The following is a 21343-nucleotide window of genomic DNA, read 5'->3' as shown; positions in this document are numbered from 1 at the left end:
AATTTATAGGAAATCTATGAGTGTACCAGAAGTGATATAAAGAATACTTGTATAGTCAGGAGAGACAAGATAAAATACTTGATTGTAATCAAAGTTTTAATTAGTGAGATTATTTATAATTGTGTAAGACAGAACGAGACATAACTCTGTTTGAGCGAACCAATATAAGTAAAATATTTCTATTTCTCTCTTAAACCGCTTGATTAAGTATTCTTTTAAGCTTGTATTGACACATTTGCTCACCAAATGTTTATCTAAAAAATATTTAGTGAAAATCCTATTTTCTTATTGGTGAACGATTAAATTATGCTTTTCATCCTAACTTCTTTTCAACTCAATGGATAACTTTGTTTCTATTCCTTTAAATTGGTGATAAAAATAACTATTTTAAAAAATTTATTATCTTTGACTAACACATTATTCAATTCTCTTTTAGTGATATATATATATATATATATATATATATATATATATATATATATATATATATATATATATATATAACTTTATTTTAATTTTATACTTCTTTAATTATATGATATAAAAGTTAAAAATTATATATTATACGAATGTGCTCTTATGAGATTTATTTTTATTATCAAATCACTTGTAGCATATAATTTTAAAATTATCATTCTTTTAATAATCAAGTATATGAAATAAGAATTAAAAATGCTATCTTTTCTTATAATGTTTATTATTTTTCTTAATATTATATAAAAATATTAAATAAACACAAAAGTATTTAATGCAATTCTTACTAGTAAGCAACAAAATATCACTAATAAGACAAGAGAATTTATATGTATTCATTAATTTTATTTTAAAAAAATATTAAATAGTAGTAATACTCATTTTTTTCACATTGTTCATCCGGTCTCAAATAAATAAGAAAAAACACTTTATTATCAATTTCAAATATAAAAAAAAATTCAACTAACTTTATTTTATTTAATATTAATATCTCAAATATGTTTTATTTAATTGAAATGTTAGTTTGATTGATTATTCATTATTTTTAATATCAAATTCTAATGAAAAATTAAAATTGATACAATTAAATATAATTAATTAATTTTCTAATTAGTGTGGTTTTTTTTTATATTTAAGACTATTCATTAATAATAACAAAGTGTTGGTTTCAGAGCCAAAGTTTCCCAAACATGGAACCGTGTGAAATCAATAATGCCTCTAACCTTCTATCACTTTTAGTTATCTTAGTAGTAAGTACTGAAGGGATAAGCAAAACCAAAAGAATAAAATGACATTGAAAGGCTTTATTTAATAATAAAGCATAGTAGTAGTGAGGGGCATTAAGTATTTGATTGTTTAATGCAGCTTCGATGACCGCCTTGTATTAGTATGTTAAAGCCAATTCATAAGAAGCTATTCTTAGTTGTTTATTTCAGTTCCAGGTTCCAGCCTCCGCAACCGCCTTGGTGCTTTTTCTATATAAATAAACTTGTGCTATATACTACTCAACACAGATAATAAGTAAATTGTTACAACCGCCCTTTACAATATCTTATCTTAAACACTCTTCTCATATCTCTCTCACTCAAACCTACTTTCTCCTTTCTTTCTCTTCTGGAAACAATTACTAAAGGATGAGTAAACAAGACTTCTTGAAAGTTCAGGTATACTACACACTTCATACTAGTTACCATATCTCATGGCATGGGTGTTAGTTAATTGAATTATTAAGTAAATATATATATATAGTTACAGTTATGCATGTTTCCCTCTTGTGTGTGTGTGTGTTTTCTTTCTTTCTGTCATGCAATGAATGTCAATTCTGAGTAAGTTAACTGATTTTTGTTGGTCCTGCTCTCCTTAATTGCAGAGCTGTGTTCTCAAGGTTAATATCCACTGCGATGGTTGTGAGCAAAAAGTCAAGAAACTGCTGCAGAAAATCGATGGTACATTCTTATTAGTCATCATCAAACCTCCCTTATTTTATTTTTTTCAGAATTTCTTTTGATGTTATTATATATATGCTTCATCTTTTAACTTTGACATGCCCTTTTCTGTTCTGGTAACTCTCCTGAATTAGATATGTTCTATATGACTTAATAAACATATGATGTATAGTGTATTATTTCGAGTCTTTAACCTTACTTTGTTGTATATATGGTTGCAATTTTGGTGCGCTAGCCGGATTAGATTTAGTTGCTTATTTTGTTGTTGTTGTGAAGGGGTTTATTCTGTGAGAATAGATGCAGATGAAGGGAAAGTGGTAGTGGCAGGAGATGTGGATCCAGCGAAACTGGTAAAAAAGCTAAAGAGGGGAGGGAAGCATGCTGAGATATGGCAGAACCAGAAAGGAGAAATGATGTACAATCACAAGTATCCCATCAACCAGAACATGATGCAACTTGGGGGAAAGGACAATAATAAGTCTCAAAATCAAAAGGGTCAGAAAGAGAAAGGTGCTGGAGGTGTTGGTCAACTAGCACACTTCCCAAACATTAAAGGGATTCAGGATCTCAAGGTACCTGCCAAGGAACAAAAATCTGTCAAGTTCAACTTGCCAGAGGATGAATTTGATGCCTCTGATGATGGTTTTGATGAATATGACGACAATTTTGATGAATATGATGAGGAAGGATTAAGCCATGGGCATCCATTGAATCAGAAGAAGATGATGCCAATGATGGGGGATGGCCGTGGGCCTCATGGGCCTCCTGCTATGATGAATGGGCCTGCCATAAATCACAACCATAAAGGCAATTCTGGTGGGAGTAGTGTCAAGAAAGCTGACGTCATTGATCAGGCAATGATGTTCAAGGGCAAAGGTGGAAATTTCAACGAGGCCTATGGAGGAAAGAAAGGTAGTAGTAACCAAAAAGTTGAAAAGAAGAAGGGAGATGATCATAAGAAAAAGAATGGATTACTAGGTCGGTTTCTAGGCTTTGGGAAAAAAAAGAGCAAGAAGGGAGAGTTAGAAGAAGCAACTAATACCAATAATAGCAAGAATGGAGGCGAAAATAAGAAAGGAAAGGAAGGGAAAAAAGGTGAAGGTAAATTGGAGGACCATGCTAACAATGACTTTGACTTTCATGATTATGGTCACACCCTTACTCATCCCAAAAACAACGTCAAAGAAGGCCAGATGGGCCCAGGCCCAATAATGGGTCATCAGATGAAGAATATTCCATCAGTGCAAGGACTTCCTGCGATGAACGATGATGGTGGGTATTATCAAGGGGTGCAAATGCAGCATGCTCCATATAATAACCTTCAGCAGCAGCACTACATGGGTATGATGATGAACCAGCAGCAGCATCAACATCAGCAAGCAAATCTGAATAACAACATGTACCCAACATCCATGATGTATGGTAGGTCACATCCATCTATGAACTACATGCCACCACCTCCTATGCCATCTCACCCAATGGCCGATCCTATTACTCATACCTTCAGTGATGAGAATGTTGAGAGCTGCAGTATCATGTAATTAATTACTAGTGACAACTTGCTTTTCTGCTATATGTTTTGGTCTTTTTAGGAAAATCATTAAATTTTGTGTAGGACGGAAAATGTGTGATGTTTAGGGTTATATTATATAATATATTATAATAATACAATGTTTGTTCATTTTATTTAGTTACACATTTAATTTTAGCATATTTTAACCAGTGTTATAAGAATATTCATTAAAGAAACTTACAAGAGAATTATTTTTATTGTAAGACAGAAAATTACTTCTATTATTTATACAATAATTTTTTTAAATTTTTTTAAATTAATGTTCTAATAATATTAATTAATAAAATATTTAATTTTATAGATTTTAGATTACTAAAATAATAATTTAATGCGATGATTTTTAAATGGCAAAAACTAGACAGTTGTCACTATTAATGGTACGTACATGGAGTGACAGTATGCCACAGTATTGAATACTGGAGTTGTATTTTCTTTACTGGAGGAAAAATCCAATGCTCTAAGTTTGTGCTAATATTACCAAAAAGTGGAGCAATATCAAAACATAGCATTGAATACCTAACTACGAAGTACACCCTACTGAGCAAATGTTTAGTATCGAGTGAGTGGTTCGGCACTTTCTATTTTTATCCTTTAATTAAGGTCGTAGCATTGAATATTTTTCTCAAATATGAGGTTACAGTATTTGAAAATATTTTTACTCTAATGAATTCCGTGGTGGGAAAGGAATTAGTCAGACTTACAGCGTGTTTGTAACCGCAGTGGAAAATCATAGTAACCTTAAAGCTAGTCTCTGGTGGAAAATCATGTTTTTTTAGTTTTTTTCGTCAATCCAAATACACTTGATTATACTAAAAAAAAAAAATTAAAAAGTACAAACCCACTGATAATTAGTATAACAATACAACTATTATATATTATTATTTGAGTTACATTTGACTTCGTCGAAAAGCTTGTCCTGGAATGAATATAAAAGTTTCAGATGATATATGTGGGTAATGTCGAGGCTGTGTTGAGATCGGATGGTTTTGAAGGGAAAAGATTTAATGAATTTAAAAATAAATATCTTTATAATAGAATCGAATTGTACGTGTTGATTTGAATTAGATTATTTTTTTTATTTTTTGTTAGAATTTTTTCTGGGTAAATTAATATGCAAATATAAGTTAATTATTAACATTGACCATAAAATAAAATTTTATTTGAAACATAATGTATAGATACATTTATTTTTCCTTAAATTAATTTCAAATTTAATTTTAAAATAGTTTACCAACTAATTTTTGAAAATTGGTACATCATTATTTTATTTTCTAATGTGTTGTAAAAATAACTATATGTGAAATAACATTTACTGTTTTGACCATTTTTTTTATACAGATGTGTTATTTTAATAAATACAATTAGAAGTATATAAATTTACTGGAAATGAAAAAAAAAAGTGAACACCGCCTAAAAATTTAATTGAAATTTGATCTTAGATATACTAATGATTTTGGACATGATTGATCACAAAGCATATCCTAATGGGGGATAGCAATGGAGCGCAGGCATAAAGTATTGCCTTCTGGTTAAAGCACGAAAATGAAATGAAAAAAAGAAGATGGAAAAGCAAAGGGAAGAAACAACAAAATTATAAAATCAGAGCAAAAGGGATACACACGTTCATTCATTCAACAACACCGCCATTAAGTTTTTTAATATATATCTTAAACTTTAGTCAATCTTAAATAATTGTTTAATTGATCACGAAAAGCTACTACTTTGCACGGACATAATCAATACAACTGATTCAAAGATTCGTCTCCTTTATATAAACAACCAAGAAACTTGTATCACGTATATGTTAGAACAGTTTGGGCCTTTTACATCCTGCCACTCAGTGGGCAAGGATTTCTGCTCAATTATATACAAATGGCTTTTGCTATAACTATTCTCTCTCCCCCTCTCTTATTTATTTATTTATACCTAAGAACACCCCTCTTTTGTTTTTTTTTCTTAATTTTTTTCATTATCATAAATACTCCCAATACCCAAAGTACCCTTATATACATTATACACATATATTATAAAAAGAATTAGGATCTGTTTAGAAGATGTAAAACATTATACTTACACCAAATCCTAACCTTTAATTTCATTTAATATGATAGTTTAGATCATTTTAATTATAAAATGTAAAATGAACTTAAGTTAATCACGTGCTCTACTTCCTAAAAGATGATTACCTCTCACCGCCCTCCGCACTCAGCTGCGGCCTTCTCAGTCTCCATGGAACAGTACTGCATAGAGGGCATATAAAGAATGAGCTTATTTTCAAAGTTCCGGATATTGAAAAGTTCTCTTTTAAAGGATTCGATAAGCACAGAGGGCATCTTTTATGATATGGGGTATAAATAGTAATACTGTTTTAAGTTGGGATATACTGTGCAATGTATACAGTGTTAAATGGAATTAATCGTGTAAGAATTTCCAATATTAGAACTTGTAGGAAGAAGTGAAAAACACGTGACTAACTAAAGTAATTGAAATAATCTAAACAGTGAGCTTAATAGAAATTAATGGTTAGGATTTAGTGTAAGTATAATATTTTACAGATCTCCATTGTTCTCTAAACTCTTTGCATCTGTTTTTCTCTCCTTCCATCTTTTGCCAATCAAAGGTATTAAGATTTTACCTTAATATCGTTTCATTATATTGATTTTCAACCCCTTACACATAGATATTCTACTTATGACCACAGTTAAGACATTGAGAAAGATTCCTCAATCTCCCACCCCGTGGCATCATCATGTATATCAACCCTCCCAAATTTAAGTCCCACATCAAATAAAACACTTACTACTAGTCAAGTCTGTAAGCATTGCAAGCACATTAGAGGATTAGAGTAGCATTCGAAAAAAGAAAATTGAAACTCAGGTACTTTAGCTTCAAGCCATGTCCAGGTTTTAAACTTTATAGCTTCCATGACAGAGTCTACATCAAAGCGCTGTTGCTGGAAAATAGTTTTATTCCTGTTGTACCACAGAGTCCATACAGTGGCTCACCAATCTCTCTTCCACACTCTTATCTTTTTTATTTCTAGACCACTGGGTAATCATTATTCCAGAAAGTTATATCCAGAATACAACTTAGCTAGTGTGATTGTGCGGAAAGTAACACAAAAATGAGTGGAAAATTTCAAAATTTGGTATAAGTTCCACTCTTTTATATTATACGTACTTTAATTCAAATTTTTCATATCAATTTCATTCTATCCAAGGATACTTTAGATTTTTTGAAATAAAAAAAAAAACCTAAAGTTGGGTAATCAGAGCCAAGCAGACAAACAAATAAAAAACTAATGTGGTTCGGGTTCGGCTATATATTTACGTGTCCTTGACGAATTAATTAAACTAGTAGCTCACTTTTTAATACTTAATTAGTCTCATTAAATTTTCAGACTTGGATTATAGCTCCGGTAGGTGTGTTTCGTAGTGGTACATTCGAATGAGGTGATCCTAGCAATGTTTAATTATTTGAGATTAAAACATTGATACCTACGGTAGGATGTAAGGTCATTACTCTTCTCTCTTAACCTCGATTGGATGTTTATTTTGGTATGTCAAAAAATCACATATTACTTAAAAGTCAAGACTAAGGAGAGTTTATAAACAATCTCACCCCTTAATCCACCAAAATACTTTTTAAAGATAAAATTGTGTCGGATCACTCAGTATCAAAATAGACAAAATTTCGAATGAGATTATGAGATAACCTTAATGATGTAAGAAGATTTGAGGTTGGAACAATTTTTATTTGTTTCACATTACACCAAAAAATAATTAAAAACTAGCTTAATTGATTAATTTTATAAAAAATTATATATTAAATTTTTTTAATGTATTTATCTATTTTATTTTAATATATAAAATATATTAATAAAAATATATATTAGTATATAGTTAACAATATCAATATACAATAAAATATTAAACGTTATAAAAACACACCAAAATTTTTTATGATGTATATTATATTTTCATATACATGCATGAAGTTTGTGTTTTTTTTTATAAAATTTCGTACTTCATAAAAATGTATTCTCATAAATTTTATTTTATTTTTAATATATTTTTATATTCAAATTTTATATATTTTTAATTCAGGAAATTTGAACATAATCAAATAAGTTAATTTAAAATATAAAAACCTTCTTTAATTGAATAAATAAAGAAAAATAATAATTTGAACTAAAAATTTATTCCAAACGGGTGAATGTTATTATTGAAATTTCAAATGTTCTTTAACATTTAAACATATTTTTACCAATTTAGTATGAAGTATCCATTGTTTTTGTCAATAATTATTTTTTTATTGAAAATTTGATTGATTAGTGAGATTTTTGCTTTGAATCATATTATTTTTATTTACAAAATTAATTTATTTAAGGAGACGAATTGAAGCCTATTATCATTTGGACACTTAACTTATTGATTGCAATAGTAAGGATATATGTCTGAGTAGTGAGTAGGTTTCTTTTTCTTGAAGAGAATTGAAAGATATTGATATATTGATCTATATTGGAGTTTATGCAATAATGCAATGAATTGTTTAACGGTGTCGGTTGGTTCTGCATGACCCTAATCAACATAAGGTGGTCCGTGAGGAATGTCGCGCCAGAAGTGCAGAACCGATCGAACCGTTTGGCACTATACTACTGGGGAGGACAGAGACGTTTCAGTAAATGAATGAGAGGCTTGAGCTTGCAAAAGTTGGAGAAATTAATTAATTATCATCCTTCTCAAATTTGGGTCAAGTAGGTGTTTAGAGCAGCTGGTTAAATTACATCAATATATAGATACAAGTTATCACTGATTATGTTTTCTACTCGTACATAAGATCGCCCTAGGCTTAAATACTTAATTAGTTTAATGGCTAACAATGACCGGAAGCCGACCAGCTATTGACAAGATCATTACCATTTTCCGTCTCTCTTTTTTGTTCGTCTAACGTGGTTTGCCTTTCTTTCTTCAGATTACAACCAAGCTCCAAAATTGTCGATCGTCATCATCCAAATCACACCACCGTACCGTTATTGCCTGCTCAATGCGAGTCTGCCATGGAGAGGGCGTTAATTGGATAAAACGTGAATTGAGCTGACATGTTAATTTTAAATGATGTGGCGCTATTTTATTCGTGGCACAAGGGAGGAGACACAGGAGATTTTCATCCATAAAAGCAAAATCTTAGCAATACACTTGATTGACTGATATATAATTAAGTATTATTATTTTTTATTATTGTAAATTAATAATTTTGATTATTTATTATATATAGATGACCGTCAACATATGCTATATTTCATGTGCATCACTCCAGTCACTTCTTTGGTCTTGCTTTTGCTTCTTTTGTTAGAGGTGGTTTTGATATTCAACATGCGTACGTGAAAGGATTCTAAACACACACTATACTTAGTTGAAACTTATTAAAAATTACAAAAGTTTGTAGATTTCACTTTTCTGATACCATAGTACTTCATTCATATTCATGAATTTCTAATTTTTAGTGAATAGTTTGTTGAAAAATTGTGTTATTATATAACAAAATAGACTAATATAGTGTTTAGAACGCCACTTTGTGGTTTGAGAGCAATCGCACGTTGGGTAATGTTGAGGGGACAAATAAAATAAAATATGAAAGCCCATGATTTGAATTTTCCTTAGTTAATACATCAAAATCTCACCAAACCGTAGCATGTAGGGAAATTAATGTAGTACAGGGATATCAAGACAAAAAATCCAAGCCAAGCTAGCTAGTCACCAACAGCTACTCACGAACTCCACACGGCTCCTTTACAGAATTACAAAGGGATGAAGTCTGCATGCCATGCAACTAAAGCATTGTTCTCAGCTGCCAAGTACCCCTAACACTCACCAACCCCTTGTTTTTCTCCCCGGTGCATGTTAACTCAAGTTTATCCTGCCTTTGCTTCTGGAATTGGCTCTTTTACCAACACGTACGGCCAAAAAAAAAGAGAATCTCCCTGCCACAGTGTTACCACCCTTAGCCCCTAATCAAAGCTAGCCGAACGGTGATCTTCTCTATATATAGTAGCTCACTAACACTACCATTATTCATTCAAACCTTTCTCTATACACACACACACACACACTAAGAATAATGGCTTCTATCCTCCACTACTTTTTAGCCCTCTCTCTTTCTTTCTCTTTCCTTTTCTTCTTATCCGACTCCGTCCCCATTCCCCAACACCACACTAACCCTACAAAACCTATAAACCTTCTGGTTCTACCCGTTCAAAATGATGCTTCCACAGGGCTCCATTGGGCCAACCTCCAAAAAAGGACCCCTCTAATGCAAGTACCAGTCCTGGTGGACCTCAATGGAAACCACTTGTGGGTTAACTGTGAGCAACACTACTCATCCAAAACATACCAAGCACCCTTCTGCCACTCCACCCAATGCTCCAGAGCCAACACTCACCAATGCCTCAGTTGCCCAGCGGCATCAAGGCCAGGGTGCCACAAAAACACGTGTGGCCTCATGTCCACCAACCCCATCACCCAACAAACCGGTTTGGGTGAACTAGGCCAAGATGTGCTTGCAATCCACGCCACTCAAGGCTCCACCCAACAACTTGGTCCATTGGTCACAGTCCCTCAGTTCCTCTTTTCTTGTGCACCTTCCTTCCTTCTTCAAAAGGGTCTCCCTAGAAACATTCAAGGAGTGGCTGGGTTAGGCCATGCACCAATTTCTCTTCCAAACCAACTTGCCTCCCACTTTGGCCTACAACACCAATTCACCACTTGCCTCTCTCGCTACCCTACCTCAAAGGGTGCTCTAATCTTCGGGGATGCACCAAACAACATGCAACAATTTCACAACCAAGATATTTTCCACGATTTGGCTTTCACCCCATTAACCGTCACACCACAAGGAGAATACAACGTGAGAGTCAGCTCCATAAGAATCAACCAGCACAGTGTGTTCCCACCGAACAAGATATCATCAACCATCGTAGGGTCTTCTGGAGGAACAATGATTAGCACCTCAACTCCTCACATGGTTCTCCAGCAATCTTTGTATCAGGCTTTCACTCAGGTGTTTGCTCAGCAGCTGGAAAAGCAAGCACAGGTGAAATCTGTGGCACCGTTTGGGCTATGCTTCAACTCCAACAAGATCAATGCATATCCTAGCGTGGACCTTGTGATGGACAAGCCTAATGGTCCTGTTTGGAGAATCTCTGGTGAGGACTTGATGGTGCAGGCACAACCTGGGGTCACGTGTTTGGGTGTTATGAATGGAGGAATGCAACCTAGAGCTGAAGTTACCTTAGGGACACGCCAGTTGGAAGAGAAGCTGATGGTATTCGATCTTGCAAGGTCAAGGGTCGGGTTTAGCACGTCATCACTGCACTCGCATGGAGTCAAATGTGGTGACCTCTTCAACTTTGCCAATGCATGAGCCATGATCGAGAGAGTTTTTATATATTTGCTTATTTATAATTAAGCAAGCATCTACTACTTGTTATGGTAAAGTAATGTAAGAATAAAGACTTTGAACAATATAATAATATGAAGGCTTCTCTGGCGTTGTTCAATGAGAAATTAATGTTGCTGTTAGTCCCCTGCCCTGTATATATGCTTATTGAACATCGACTTTTTATTCTATTTTCGCTTTCAACGATCCTTTTTGCATGTGTTACTTTCTATTATGAAATACATATAAATAAAAAAATATATAAAAATAATTAACTAAAATGATTTTATTCAATAAAAAAAAGAAACTCATGTAAATAAAAGAGTTACATTCACTCTAATATTATAAAATAAAATTTATTAAAAGTATATCCGACTCAAAATAAGACTCTCAAAATTTACAAAAAAAAAATTGTTAAATCAGTGAAGTAAAATAAAATAAAATAATCAATATCATTCAATTAAAATAAAAACTCATCTCCAATGTCACATCCTATCAGAGGATTGCTTCCCAACGTCCTCTAACACGAGATTTTTAAAGTCATACACCTAGTTATCTGCTGCCATGAACACAAAGTTCGAGATCATCACATGATCCAAACACAAATAGCATACAAGGAATGAGTTATCACATTTATAAAAAAATACAATAAACAAAAATGTAATCAAAATAAATTATGAAAGTTTTATAACACACCTTAACTTAATACAATTCACGTCACTTTATCATTTTATCATTTAAAATTTATTTTTCAATCATCAATCATATTACACATGAATCATACACTCGGGTCAAGACGTAATAACACTAATCAATTTTATAATAAACAATTAACAAACGTTATGCAACAATTATACTAAAATTCAAGCTTATATGCAATATGGTATCATGTCAATGAAAAATCACACTGGAGCGCTTAGGAGTACATAACAAGACACACCACACAATGGGTATGTCAGGTCACTCTCACTAAGTAAAATCATGAGAATTGTTTTGCGAGAATGTTTTAACTATATGAGATCAACAAAGACTTAAATAAGCACTCAAAGCGAGCATCTTTGTCCCCAAGGCCTAGACTCCGAAAAATTCATTAGGGTCTCACCTTCCTGATTCAGGTCCAACCCCTAAAATAATTTTTGCACGCAAACACGATTAAGAATAGTCCCATATCGGGTAATTCATGAACATGATAAGTGCTTATATAGCTGGGTAGACCACCCCCTTATGAACCGATTTTTAAAGGGACCTTTCGGATGCCTTTGCTGCACTATAAAATTTAATATGATATCAGAGCCATATTTTGCTTCTGTCCGATCCGATGGGTGTACACACGACCTCACACTCGTATTTTAAACACGTTTAACACATTATGCTACAATTTGACATTTTTGGTTCCTAACTAGGAATCTTAAGTTTTCACTTTGACACTGCGCATAAATATTTTTCTCAAGGTAAACACCATTCGGGTTATTGTATAATTCAAAATTCACAACACAAGTATTGTCACATCAAGTGTTAATCACACACTTATTCACAACCAAATTTCATGTCCACAATTTTAACATATCACAACGTCACAATTTTCAATCACATGTTTATGTGTATCTCACAAAATAATGCACGTTCAACTTTGCACTTATACTCAATCCCAATAACAATGTTATGATCTCAAAGCAGCATGTTATCTCACAATTGATCACATATTCAATTTATCGCTTTGGCACAATTTTAATCACAATTCCATAATCTCAATATAACAATTGATCATGCCAATCTAGAAAATCTTGTCCAAAGTACAAACAATTTATACAAAAATATTTCTCACAACATGGGGAGTAAAACCCTTCAAACAATTTTACACAGTCATATCAAAATCAATGAATCAAGATCCTAGGTTAAAAACACGAAAATACTAAGAGCACTCAATTTTATCAACCAATTTGCATTAGGACATCAATTAGTCCGTCAAACACAATAATATCATATTTATAATCATAAAGGAAAAATTATAATTCAATAAACATCCCAAGATAAATCTCAATTTAATCCCCTAAGAATCCCTACACATGTTCATTCTAACCCCAATTGTGATATGCTCATCACTTACCTCTAAGCGAATTCACGTGTGTAGTACAACAGTGATAACGACATCTCTAGCAATTTCATAAGATTTCTCAAACTTTCCCTCTATTTGCGTTGTTAGGGTTTCTAAGGGTTAGAGAGAAGAAAAAGAGATTGTAGTTTCCATTTTACTGTCAATGTGCGATACTAATTTCTCTCGAGAAAAACATGATTTCACAAATCCCAACAGTGAGAATGTGCAAAAATGGATTTCAAAGGGGGTCTCCAAATTTCACGATGATCCAACGATTGACGAGTATGAGATCATAGTTTTATTGGAACAAATTTTGGATGTATGCGAGAAAAGAGAAAATTCAATAAGGGGAACATTTCTTACACCACAAACATTATCTCGAAAATATCAATGGTGGATGTGTGAAAATAAGTTCTAAACCACATGTTCAAATCTAAAGACGATCCAATGGTTAACAACGAGTCCGAGATTATTGTTTTAATGAGATAAGTTTGAGTGTATGCGAGAAAAAGAGAAGATTTTGAAAAGGAACAAGAAAAAAATGGAGTTGAGAGGAAGGGAGGCACAGATAAAGAATGACCTATTACATAGCTAGGGTACTCTAGAACTTTTATTTACTCTATTTTTATTTATTTTATAAAAATAAATTCTATTTTATTTCTTATCAAATGAATAAATAAAATATTTATTTTATTTCCCTTCAAATCATTATTTTAATTAATAAAATTATTTCTCCTTATTTATTTAATTATAAAAATTTTATAATTTTTTTAAAATTCTATTTACTTTTAAATAATTTTTTAAAATTTATTTTAAAAAATGGGATGTAACACTTTTCAATCATAGTACATTGATTTTTAGGTCCGGAAATTGATAATATAATTAAGCTTCTGATTTATACAATGTGAAACGAAATATATACACTTCAACAACGACAGCAACGATCGTATTATGCTACTTTGGCACCCTTATTTTGATTTTTTTTAAAAAAGATACAAAACTTTAATTGGCTTATATATAGGTGTGGGATAGCTTAAGAAAATGAGAATGTCAAAAGAGAAGCTGCTCTTTTTATAAGAAACATTTTTATTGTACGGCAAAATCTTTTGTTCCCAAAATTAGAGAGTGGCATTCCACGGCAGCTTTTTTATTTTACCAAACAGAGAAGTAACGGCTTGCAACCTCCCCAACACGACACAGTCCAGTATGGCTCCAACGTCGTACGGTTTGATTGAAATCAGGCGAGGCAGCACCGTGCGCTGTAAACGGCGTTACTCCTTCGATAAAACGGTGACGTGGATTTTTTAATTGACGTGGCACTATATAATTGGTGAGGACAGAAGATTTCATACGTGGTTCCATCGAATGAGAGAGCGTTTCCTTTCCTTGTCTGCTTAGTTTAGTAGCAGTGTCGCTCTCTTTCTCTTTCTTTTGATCAAACACAGAGAGCGCAGTCCAACCCTCAAAATGCATTCATTCGGCTACAGAGCCAACGCGTTGCTAACCTTTGCCGTAACCATTCTGGCGCTTATGTGCGCTATGGCTTCTGTATCCGACAACTTCAACACCCCCACTCCCTCTGCACAAGTCCAGGTCCCTCTTTTCTCTTTTTAAGTTCACTTTTACGGATCTGCAATTTGATCAATCTTTCATTCCCCTGCCCCCTTTTTTTACTCGCTGTTCTTTGTGTCTCCGGACGCAGGTTCTGAACATCAACTGGTTTCAGAAACAACCCAATGGCAACGACGAGGTAATTCCTGTTTGTTTGTTTTCCTAGTCAAACACAACATCCTGGTTCGTTGATGGGTCTTGCAGGACTTTTTCTTATTTCAGTCTGCAATCTCCTTCAGATTTAGGATCGTGTTTAAACCTAAACCTTGGAATTTTTGTTGGTTTTCGTTATATCATGGACTGCCGTCAAATTGAATTTTGTTGACTTCTGTTAATACTTTGGGTGATTCTTAATTGGCTGGCTAGTAAAACCCTAAAAATCTTAACAGTTGACATTGTATCAAAATTAAACTCAATTATATCACAGATGGTATTTGTTTCTGTTTTATCTTTGAGTGGTTACTAACCTAGTATCGATGTTGATGCTTGGGCAGTTTATTCTGCAATTTTAGGTTTATGGTTATCATCTCATGTAACAAACAACTGAAGTTTTTGCATTGCAGTTGGTATAGGTTTTTGATGTAGGAAACATCGTATTAACTCTGCCTTCAATGCTTAAACATGACAAAGTTATCATTGAATGATCCTTAGTTGCTGCTTGCAAGTAAATACATTTAAAACATGACATACAGGATACTTCCTATCAAATATATTGTTATGTCACATAGGCTAGAGTTTGAACAAGCAAACACAAATGACATGGAGGAGTACTTGTAAATGAATTGCACGAATCAAAGCTGCTTAGTATTTGAAAATGAGTAGAGTTGACCACTTGAAGCTCTGTCTTTACTTGCATAAAAAAAAAAAAAGAAGATAAATGCTCAAGCTTATCTCAATTTTGTAATCGAGGCAAAAGCTTGACTTGTTTGAAATTTTGTAGTTTGCCTATAGCTTGAATAGCTTCTTTCCCTTTATCAAATCTCTTCTCAAAGTATTTTAAAATTTAGTAATTTAGTTTTTAGTAGACATTTTCATGTTAGAAGATACAGCAAATATTTTAAGTGAAAGAGAGTGAAAGAATATATGAACTAATTGTAGTTCTTTGTTCTCTAGACAGAATTACAATTTACTGAGTAATAGCCTGAGTCACGTAGCTTGTGTTTAGATCCTTTATATGATTGAATTTAAAGCTAAGCTTGAGCTTGGTTTTAGTAAAACAAACAAGTTTGATTATATTTAACGGGTTGAGCTTGAATAGTTGAGGAATAGCTCAACCCATTTACGTTCTTTAGGATACCATTCTCGTGTTCCAACTTACAAGACTATCAACTGTATATGCAAACAATAATTTTACAGATTCTTCCAGGATTATTTAAGGAATTTAAGGAGCAGAACAGATCTGTGGCACATCTTCAATATAAATATTATCAATGCCTTGTCCAAACCAAAATTGAGATTGATGGTTTAGCTGACAAATTCTTCTTCTGTTTAACCTATGTTTCTGACTAATAAATGTGTATTTGGTGAAGACCTAATTATGAAGTTTCCAAATCTATGCCGATTTTATAGATTTTTCAATATAATTATTATTTCATATACAAGTGATATTCACGTGGTTGAAACTAGTCAAGAACTTAGAGAGAAATAATCGGAAGCATCGTGATGGTTCTAGTTAGCAATTTTTCAATATAATTATTATTTTATAGATTTTTCAATATAATTATTATTGCATGGTAAAATTTATAATTGTATTGTGCTATTTGCTTAGAAGAACACCTAGTTTTACCAAATTATGTACTGTATTCATGTTTCGTGCTCTGAAAACTGCATAAGATATTATGTTGTGAATATCATATTTTGTCAAAAACCAGCTTGTTGTAATCCTTTTCTCTCCTATCGTAATGTCATCTTTATTCATTATTAAGTCTGAAGTGGAAGTCTTTCTTTTCTTGCAGGTCAGCATGACGATGAATATTTCCGCAGACTTGCAGTCCCTTTTCACATGGAACACAAAACAGGTTCTTGACTTTAATTTGGATTTTTCATTATAATCTTTTTTGTCTTCTCTCCCTTTGCCTCTGAAAAGTATGGATGCTCTTTGTAGGACAGGGAAGAATGAAATAATTGCTTTTTTTTCCCCCCAAACTCTTGGAGAGAGCTTTTGGAGAAAAAAAATATTATTTCTTGAAAATAATCCAAAGCAAATGTGTGCTTGTTTGCTCTATGTCTCCTATCATAATACGTTCCTTAATGTTTAAATTTCCTTACCTATTGTTATATCTTGTTTCATTTCATGAAATATATATTTTTATTACTATGGAAATGTTGGGGCTGCTTAATATAGCATACCCATGAACTCCTTATTTCTAGTCAATTATTCTAAACTGTTTGGTAGCTAGAAATTTCAGTGCTGTCCTTGGACTTAGTTTTGTGTCATTTTGTATGGTTGCAGGTTTTTGTTTTTCTAGCTGCTGAGTATGAAACTCCTAAGAATTCCTTGAATCAGGTATGAATTGATTAGTTTGTTTGCATTTACTTTTGAAATATGAACATTTAAATTGTAAGCTTGCCAGCTTGTTTTTATAAAGGAAAGAATAAAAGGAAGCCATAGTAATAGTGTGCTAGTGGAACTTGAATTTTCATGGGTGAGGCAGTGGCTCCCGAGTTCTGAGTTTTTTTATACTATTCATATCACTCAGATAGCTGTGCCATTGCATATAATGATGCATCTATTCCATCTTTGGTATATGTTGTGTATGCATGTATGTTGCTTAGGTGCTTGAAATGCCATTTTACAGATATCCCTATGGGATGGTATCATTCCCTCTAAAGAGCATGCAAAGTTTTGGATTCATACATCAAATAAATACCGCTTCATCGACCAGGTATACAACTCTCGGAGGACTTTGTGACCAATATGATTTGCTTCAGATTTCTTTAGGGCTCAAATTTTCTATTTTTTCATGTTCAGGGGAGCAATTTGCGTGGCAAAGAATATAACCTGACTATGCATTGGCATGTTATGCCGAAGACTGGCAAAATGTTTGCTGATAAAATAGTCATGCCAGGTTATCGATTGCCTCAGGAATATAGATGATGCCCTTCATGTTAAGCTTTTTGCTGTAACTTTAACCTTTCCTATAACGAATATAGAAGGTTGGTTCAAAGAACTAGAAAGAGGAAGGGAATTTGTGTTTTGGAAAGTGAAATCAATATCGCATGAATGAATACTTGAACATTCAAAATTTGCTAGTGGTTTTCAAGCGTTGGTCTGAACTTTTTTAATTCCTCCGGAGAAAATATATTTATGCTATAATGAACCCTCCTTTAGCTGTTAAAAATACTTGGGTAGTGTTTGCCTGGAAAAGTTTGAAATAATTTCTCAGTTTTCTAGTAATTAAAAGCGACATCTCTAGTACCGAAAACAAAGAATAAAAGATGCCTCTCTGCACCTGGAAAAAGTAAATAACAGCTTTCTCCCGCATTTTGCAATTTTGTACTTTGCTTTCGTTTTTTTAGTATTGAAATGTAATGCTCTTTAATGTTATGTGCCGATATTTTATTTTTCCTTAATATATTATTAAACTTTAAACTTAGAACAAAGTCCACATGTTTTTCTACCAAACACCAGTATCAGGCACGGAAATGGATTTGGAGCAGTTACCAAATTCACATATTAACCTTAGAATTGTTAGATTAAAATTGAGTAATTCAAATTTAAATGTATATTTTAAGTTGAGATAAAATCTGGTTTTGTCGGAATTTTATTAAATGATTTCGATTTGCAGATTGCGTGAATGTATAAAAAAAAAATGAATTCACGTAGTTCTTAGGGATAATGGGTTTAACTAGGAGTGAGTGACTACTAAAAAAATTCTCGACACCATAATCTATTGTTTGAGTTAGATAATTAATTATATTCGAAAAAAGAAAATGATCATGTTTAAGAAGAATCACAAGTAATTTGAAATTAATAGTAATTGACACGAATTTTTCGCAAAATGAAATCAAGTCAATCGCCATAGTTCATATTAAGTAGCAGTAAACTCAAACCTATTCAAGGATCCTAAAAACCATGCAGTCCTGATTATAAAAAAAGATGAATTCACGTAGTTCTTAGGGATAATGGGTTTAACTAGGAGTGAGTGACTACTAAAAAAATTCTCGACACCATAATTTGTTGTTTTTTTACACTATTCATATCACAGATGCTCTAACTTAATGTTTTTTCATCCTCAGAATTCATTGTTTGAATTGTAGACTTCCAAACCAAAAAATAAGATGTATGTATATTAGGAATTGATTTTTGTCACAAAGGTTTATGTGACTTAAATACAAAGTGTAAGATTGCATTTTACTAGATGAATCTTAGTTGATGGATGCATATTTCAACTTTTAAGAGAACTTATTTATTATAGATGGCGACAATTTTCACTATAAATAAAAAAAAAAGATTTACTGGAAAAACAACAACATATAAAGAGAGAGTGTGTGAGAAAATAGATTGTGAAACAAAGTCACTTTGTCGAGAGAAATTTTTTTTGTATGAGAGTGTTATAATTTCTTGTAACCATTGAGTGAGGTACTCGAGTTTGTAGAGTGATACACTATTTGAAGTGAGTTACAATTTTGTAATCATTATTGTGATAGTGAAATACTTTTTGAGACGGTTCCGTTGACGTAAGCAAGAGGTGTTGAATCACGTTAAATCCTTTTGCTTGTTATTATTTTTCTACATGTAATCTTTGTTGTATTCAGTTTTTGGTAATATGACATGTTTCAGAAGTTTTAGATAGGAAAGTGTGTTTGAATTTGGAAGGGAACGAGATACAATTGGAAGCTTGTGTGCCAGATTATTTAAATACAAGATAGGGAAACCTATAGCTATGTATAGACAAAAGATTTTGTCCATTCAGGGTGATATTTTTTACTGAGTGATATGATTTTGTCTTGATAACTAAGTAGTTGATACGACATTAAGCAAGATGGTCAAAATTTAATAAAAGGACACCAGACACCTTCAGACGGTGACTAACTGCTTTCAAAATGCACTGGGGATGATGAAATGGTTTCTTGAGAGTGTACATCACAGAAAAGAATGAAAGTGATCTAATATGGTGGAGTTAACCAGATTGAACCTTTTGTCATTAAACATTGACGTTGAGGGGAGGGGGTTGGGGGGAGGCAATTGATCCCCTATGTTGGTAAACGTTGAGTCAAGTCTAGCAGGTAACATTTCAAGATTTTGATATAAAATCAAAATTATTTCTGATTTTTTTTATTTTACTTTTGAAAGACATGTTGAATTACTTAGATTAACAATTGTTGTGAAAGATATGATCATTCCTTTAATTTGATTTGATGATAACTACTTAATTTTGACACATAATATTTCACATAACTCTTTAAAAAATGATTCAGCACAATGTAGCTAATCATTCTTGTGTAAAAAACAATATGGGCAATTTTATGCATTGCTTGGGTAGGTTTCTAGTTCTTTACAATATAGTTGAATTTCTGTACTTTGAGATTGTCCTGACTTTTTTTATCTCTTGCTCTGCATACAGAGATTTCTAAAACGTGGGAGCTTCCTGTCAAAACTCTCATGAGATTGACAATCCCTCAACCAGCACCATCACAATGGAGCAGATTTTATGCATGGGCCAATATTGCACTTTGTCCGCTAGCCCTCTTGTATGCCTGCAACTCATTCATGCCATTTAATCATCCTATAGGGTCTCACGGTGCTGGCATGGGGAAATTCAGTGGGAGATCTTGATGCTGATGTGGCAATGGCCGGGACCAATGTTTAACATGCTTGTTGGCCTTGGAACTGCTATATATATCCTAGAGTGATGGCATTTGTATTCCTCCTTTTAAGCCTTATGGGGTCTCTCTTGGTGATCACTTGGTGCAGATTCAGAGTGCCTAGGTTTTGGGGCTTCTGTCTGGTAGGCATCTATGTTGCTTTTACGGCAGTGAGTTTAGTAATAGCCATGTTTTCAGGGTAGATATTAATAATCAAACCTAACACTAAAAATCCACATAGATGGCATTATTGAAGGAAGAATTCAACACGTGTAGTAAAAAATTGACGACATAGCGTATGATCATGAAGAGTTTTTCGGTATCTCCATTGGGTTTGGCTAGACACAAATTTTTAGTTGGGTCCTGATCACAGGAATTTATTATATTGTTTTACAATCCAAAGCAGTCCAGAATGTCCCAATGCAGTGCTTACATATTTTGTTCACAATTCTTTTACTCCTACTACTGTAACTTCATTGGTTTTTTGGTTTGGTACCTAAGCTGAGATTGACTGTTAGTTATATTGAACGTACTTTTAATCAGTTATAAAAAAATGTTTTGGCATGTCATATATGGGTTAGATTTTTTCCATTTCATAAATAAGAAGCTAGGATGAGTAGTTCTAAATGGGCTAAAGTATGATTAGCTTAATTGTACTTTTGGGTGGCCCTTGATGGAAGTGTTTTTTATTTTCATTTTAAAAGAAAACAGAAAATAAGAATAAAAATGTTTGTTTAAAATTTAGAAAATACTTTTTTTTAAATACTAGTTCCTTATTTGTCTCTCTCCATGACAAGTAAAAATCCCCTGCAAACTGAAATAATAGTTCCTCATTTGTCTCTCCTCTACCAAATCAAACCGGACATTAGTTTTGAGATAAAATATAGCTTCTTCAAGATC

General features: G+C 32.8%; 3 protein-coding genes across 3 annotated transcripts; all 3 read left to right on the top strand.

Moving 5' to 3' along the window:
- Nucleotides 1-1326: 1326 nt before the first annotated feature.
- LOC114399341 (heavy metal-associated isoprenylated plant protein 32-like) lies at nucleotides 1327-3609 on the top strand. The gene is made up of 3 exons (XM_028361524.1): nucleotides 1327-1637; nucleotides 1844-1919; nucleotides 2196-3609. Exons 1-3 carry the CDS (start codon nucleotides 1608-1610, stop codon nucleotides 3458-3460), a joined length of 1371 nt encoding a protein of 456 aa, XP_028217325.1. The 5' UTR covers nucleotides 1327-1607; the 3' UTR covers nucleotides 3461-3609.
- Nucleotides 3610-9558: 5949 nt separating this feature from the next.
- LOC114399773 (basic 7S globulin 2) lies at nucleotides 9559-11072 on the top strand. The gene has a single exon (XM_028361991.1). It carries the CDS (start codon nucleotides 9613-9615, stop codon nucleotides 10912-10914), a length of 1302 nt encoding a protein of 433 aa, XP_028217792.1. The 5' UTR covers nucleotides 9559-9612; the 3' UTR covers nucleotides 10915-11072.
- Nucleotides 11073-14383: 3311 nt separating this feature from the next.
- Nucleotides 14384-17951, top strand: LOC114398334 (signal peptidase complex subunit 3B). The gene is made up of 6 exons (XM_028360518.1): nucleotides 14384-14617; nucleotides 14727-14774; nucleotides 16591-16653; nucleotides 17088-17141; nucleotides 17434-17520; nucleotides 17607-17951. Exons 1-6 carry the CDS (start codon nucleotides 14492-14494, stop codon nucleotides 17730-17732), a joined length of 504 nt encoding a protein of 167 aa, XP_028216319.1. The 5' UTR covers nucleotides 14384-14491; the 3' UTR covers nucleotides 17733-17951.
- The last annotated feature ends 3392 nt before the right edge of the window (nucleotides 17952-21343 follow it).

This window comes from Glycine soja, chromosome 19, assembly GCF_004193775.1.
Source record: "Glycine soja cultivar W05 chromosome 19, ASM419377v2, whole genome shotgun sequence".
Taxonomy (NCBI): domain Eukaryota; kingdom Viridiplantae; phylum Streptophyta; class Magnoliopsida; order Fabales; family Fabaceae; genus Glycine; species Glycine soja.
Note: the sequence above shows the minus strand (reverse complement) of the source record. Positions and strands in the feature narration are given on the sequence as shown.

Bases quoted from the DNA above. Each gene is read 5' to 3' on its own strand.
- LOC114399341 (XM_028361524.1), top strand. From the start codon at position 1,608: ATGAGTAAACAAGACTTCTTGAAAGTTCAG. The intron at 1,638-1,843 runs GTATACTACACA...CCTTAATTGCAG, and splicing joins AAGACTTCTTGAAAGTTCAG to AGCTGTGTTCTCAAGGTTAA. The intron at 1,920-2,195 runs GTACATTCTTAT...GTTGTTGTGAAG, and splicing joins ACTGCTGCAGAAAATCGATG to GGGTTTATTCTGTGAGAATA.
- LOC114399773 (XM_028361991.1), top strand. From the start codon at position 9,613: ATGGCTTCTATCCTCCACTACTTTTTAGCCCTCTCTCTTTCTTTCTCT.
- LOC114398334 (XM_028360518.1), top strand. From the start codon at position 14,492: ATGCATTCATTCGGCTACAGAGCCAACGCGTTGCTAACCTTTGCCGTA. The intron at 16,654-17,087 runs GTTCTTGACTTT...GTATGGTTGCAG, and splicing joins TCACATGGAACACAAAACAG to GTTTTTGTTTTTCTAGCTGC. The intron at 17,521-17,606 runs GTATACAACTCT...TTTCATGTTCAG, and splicing joins AATACCGCTTCATCGACCAG to GGGAGCAATTTGCGTGGCAA.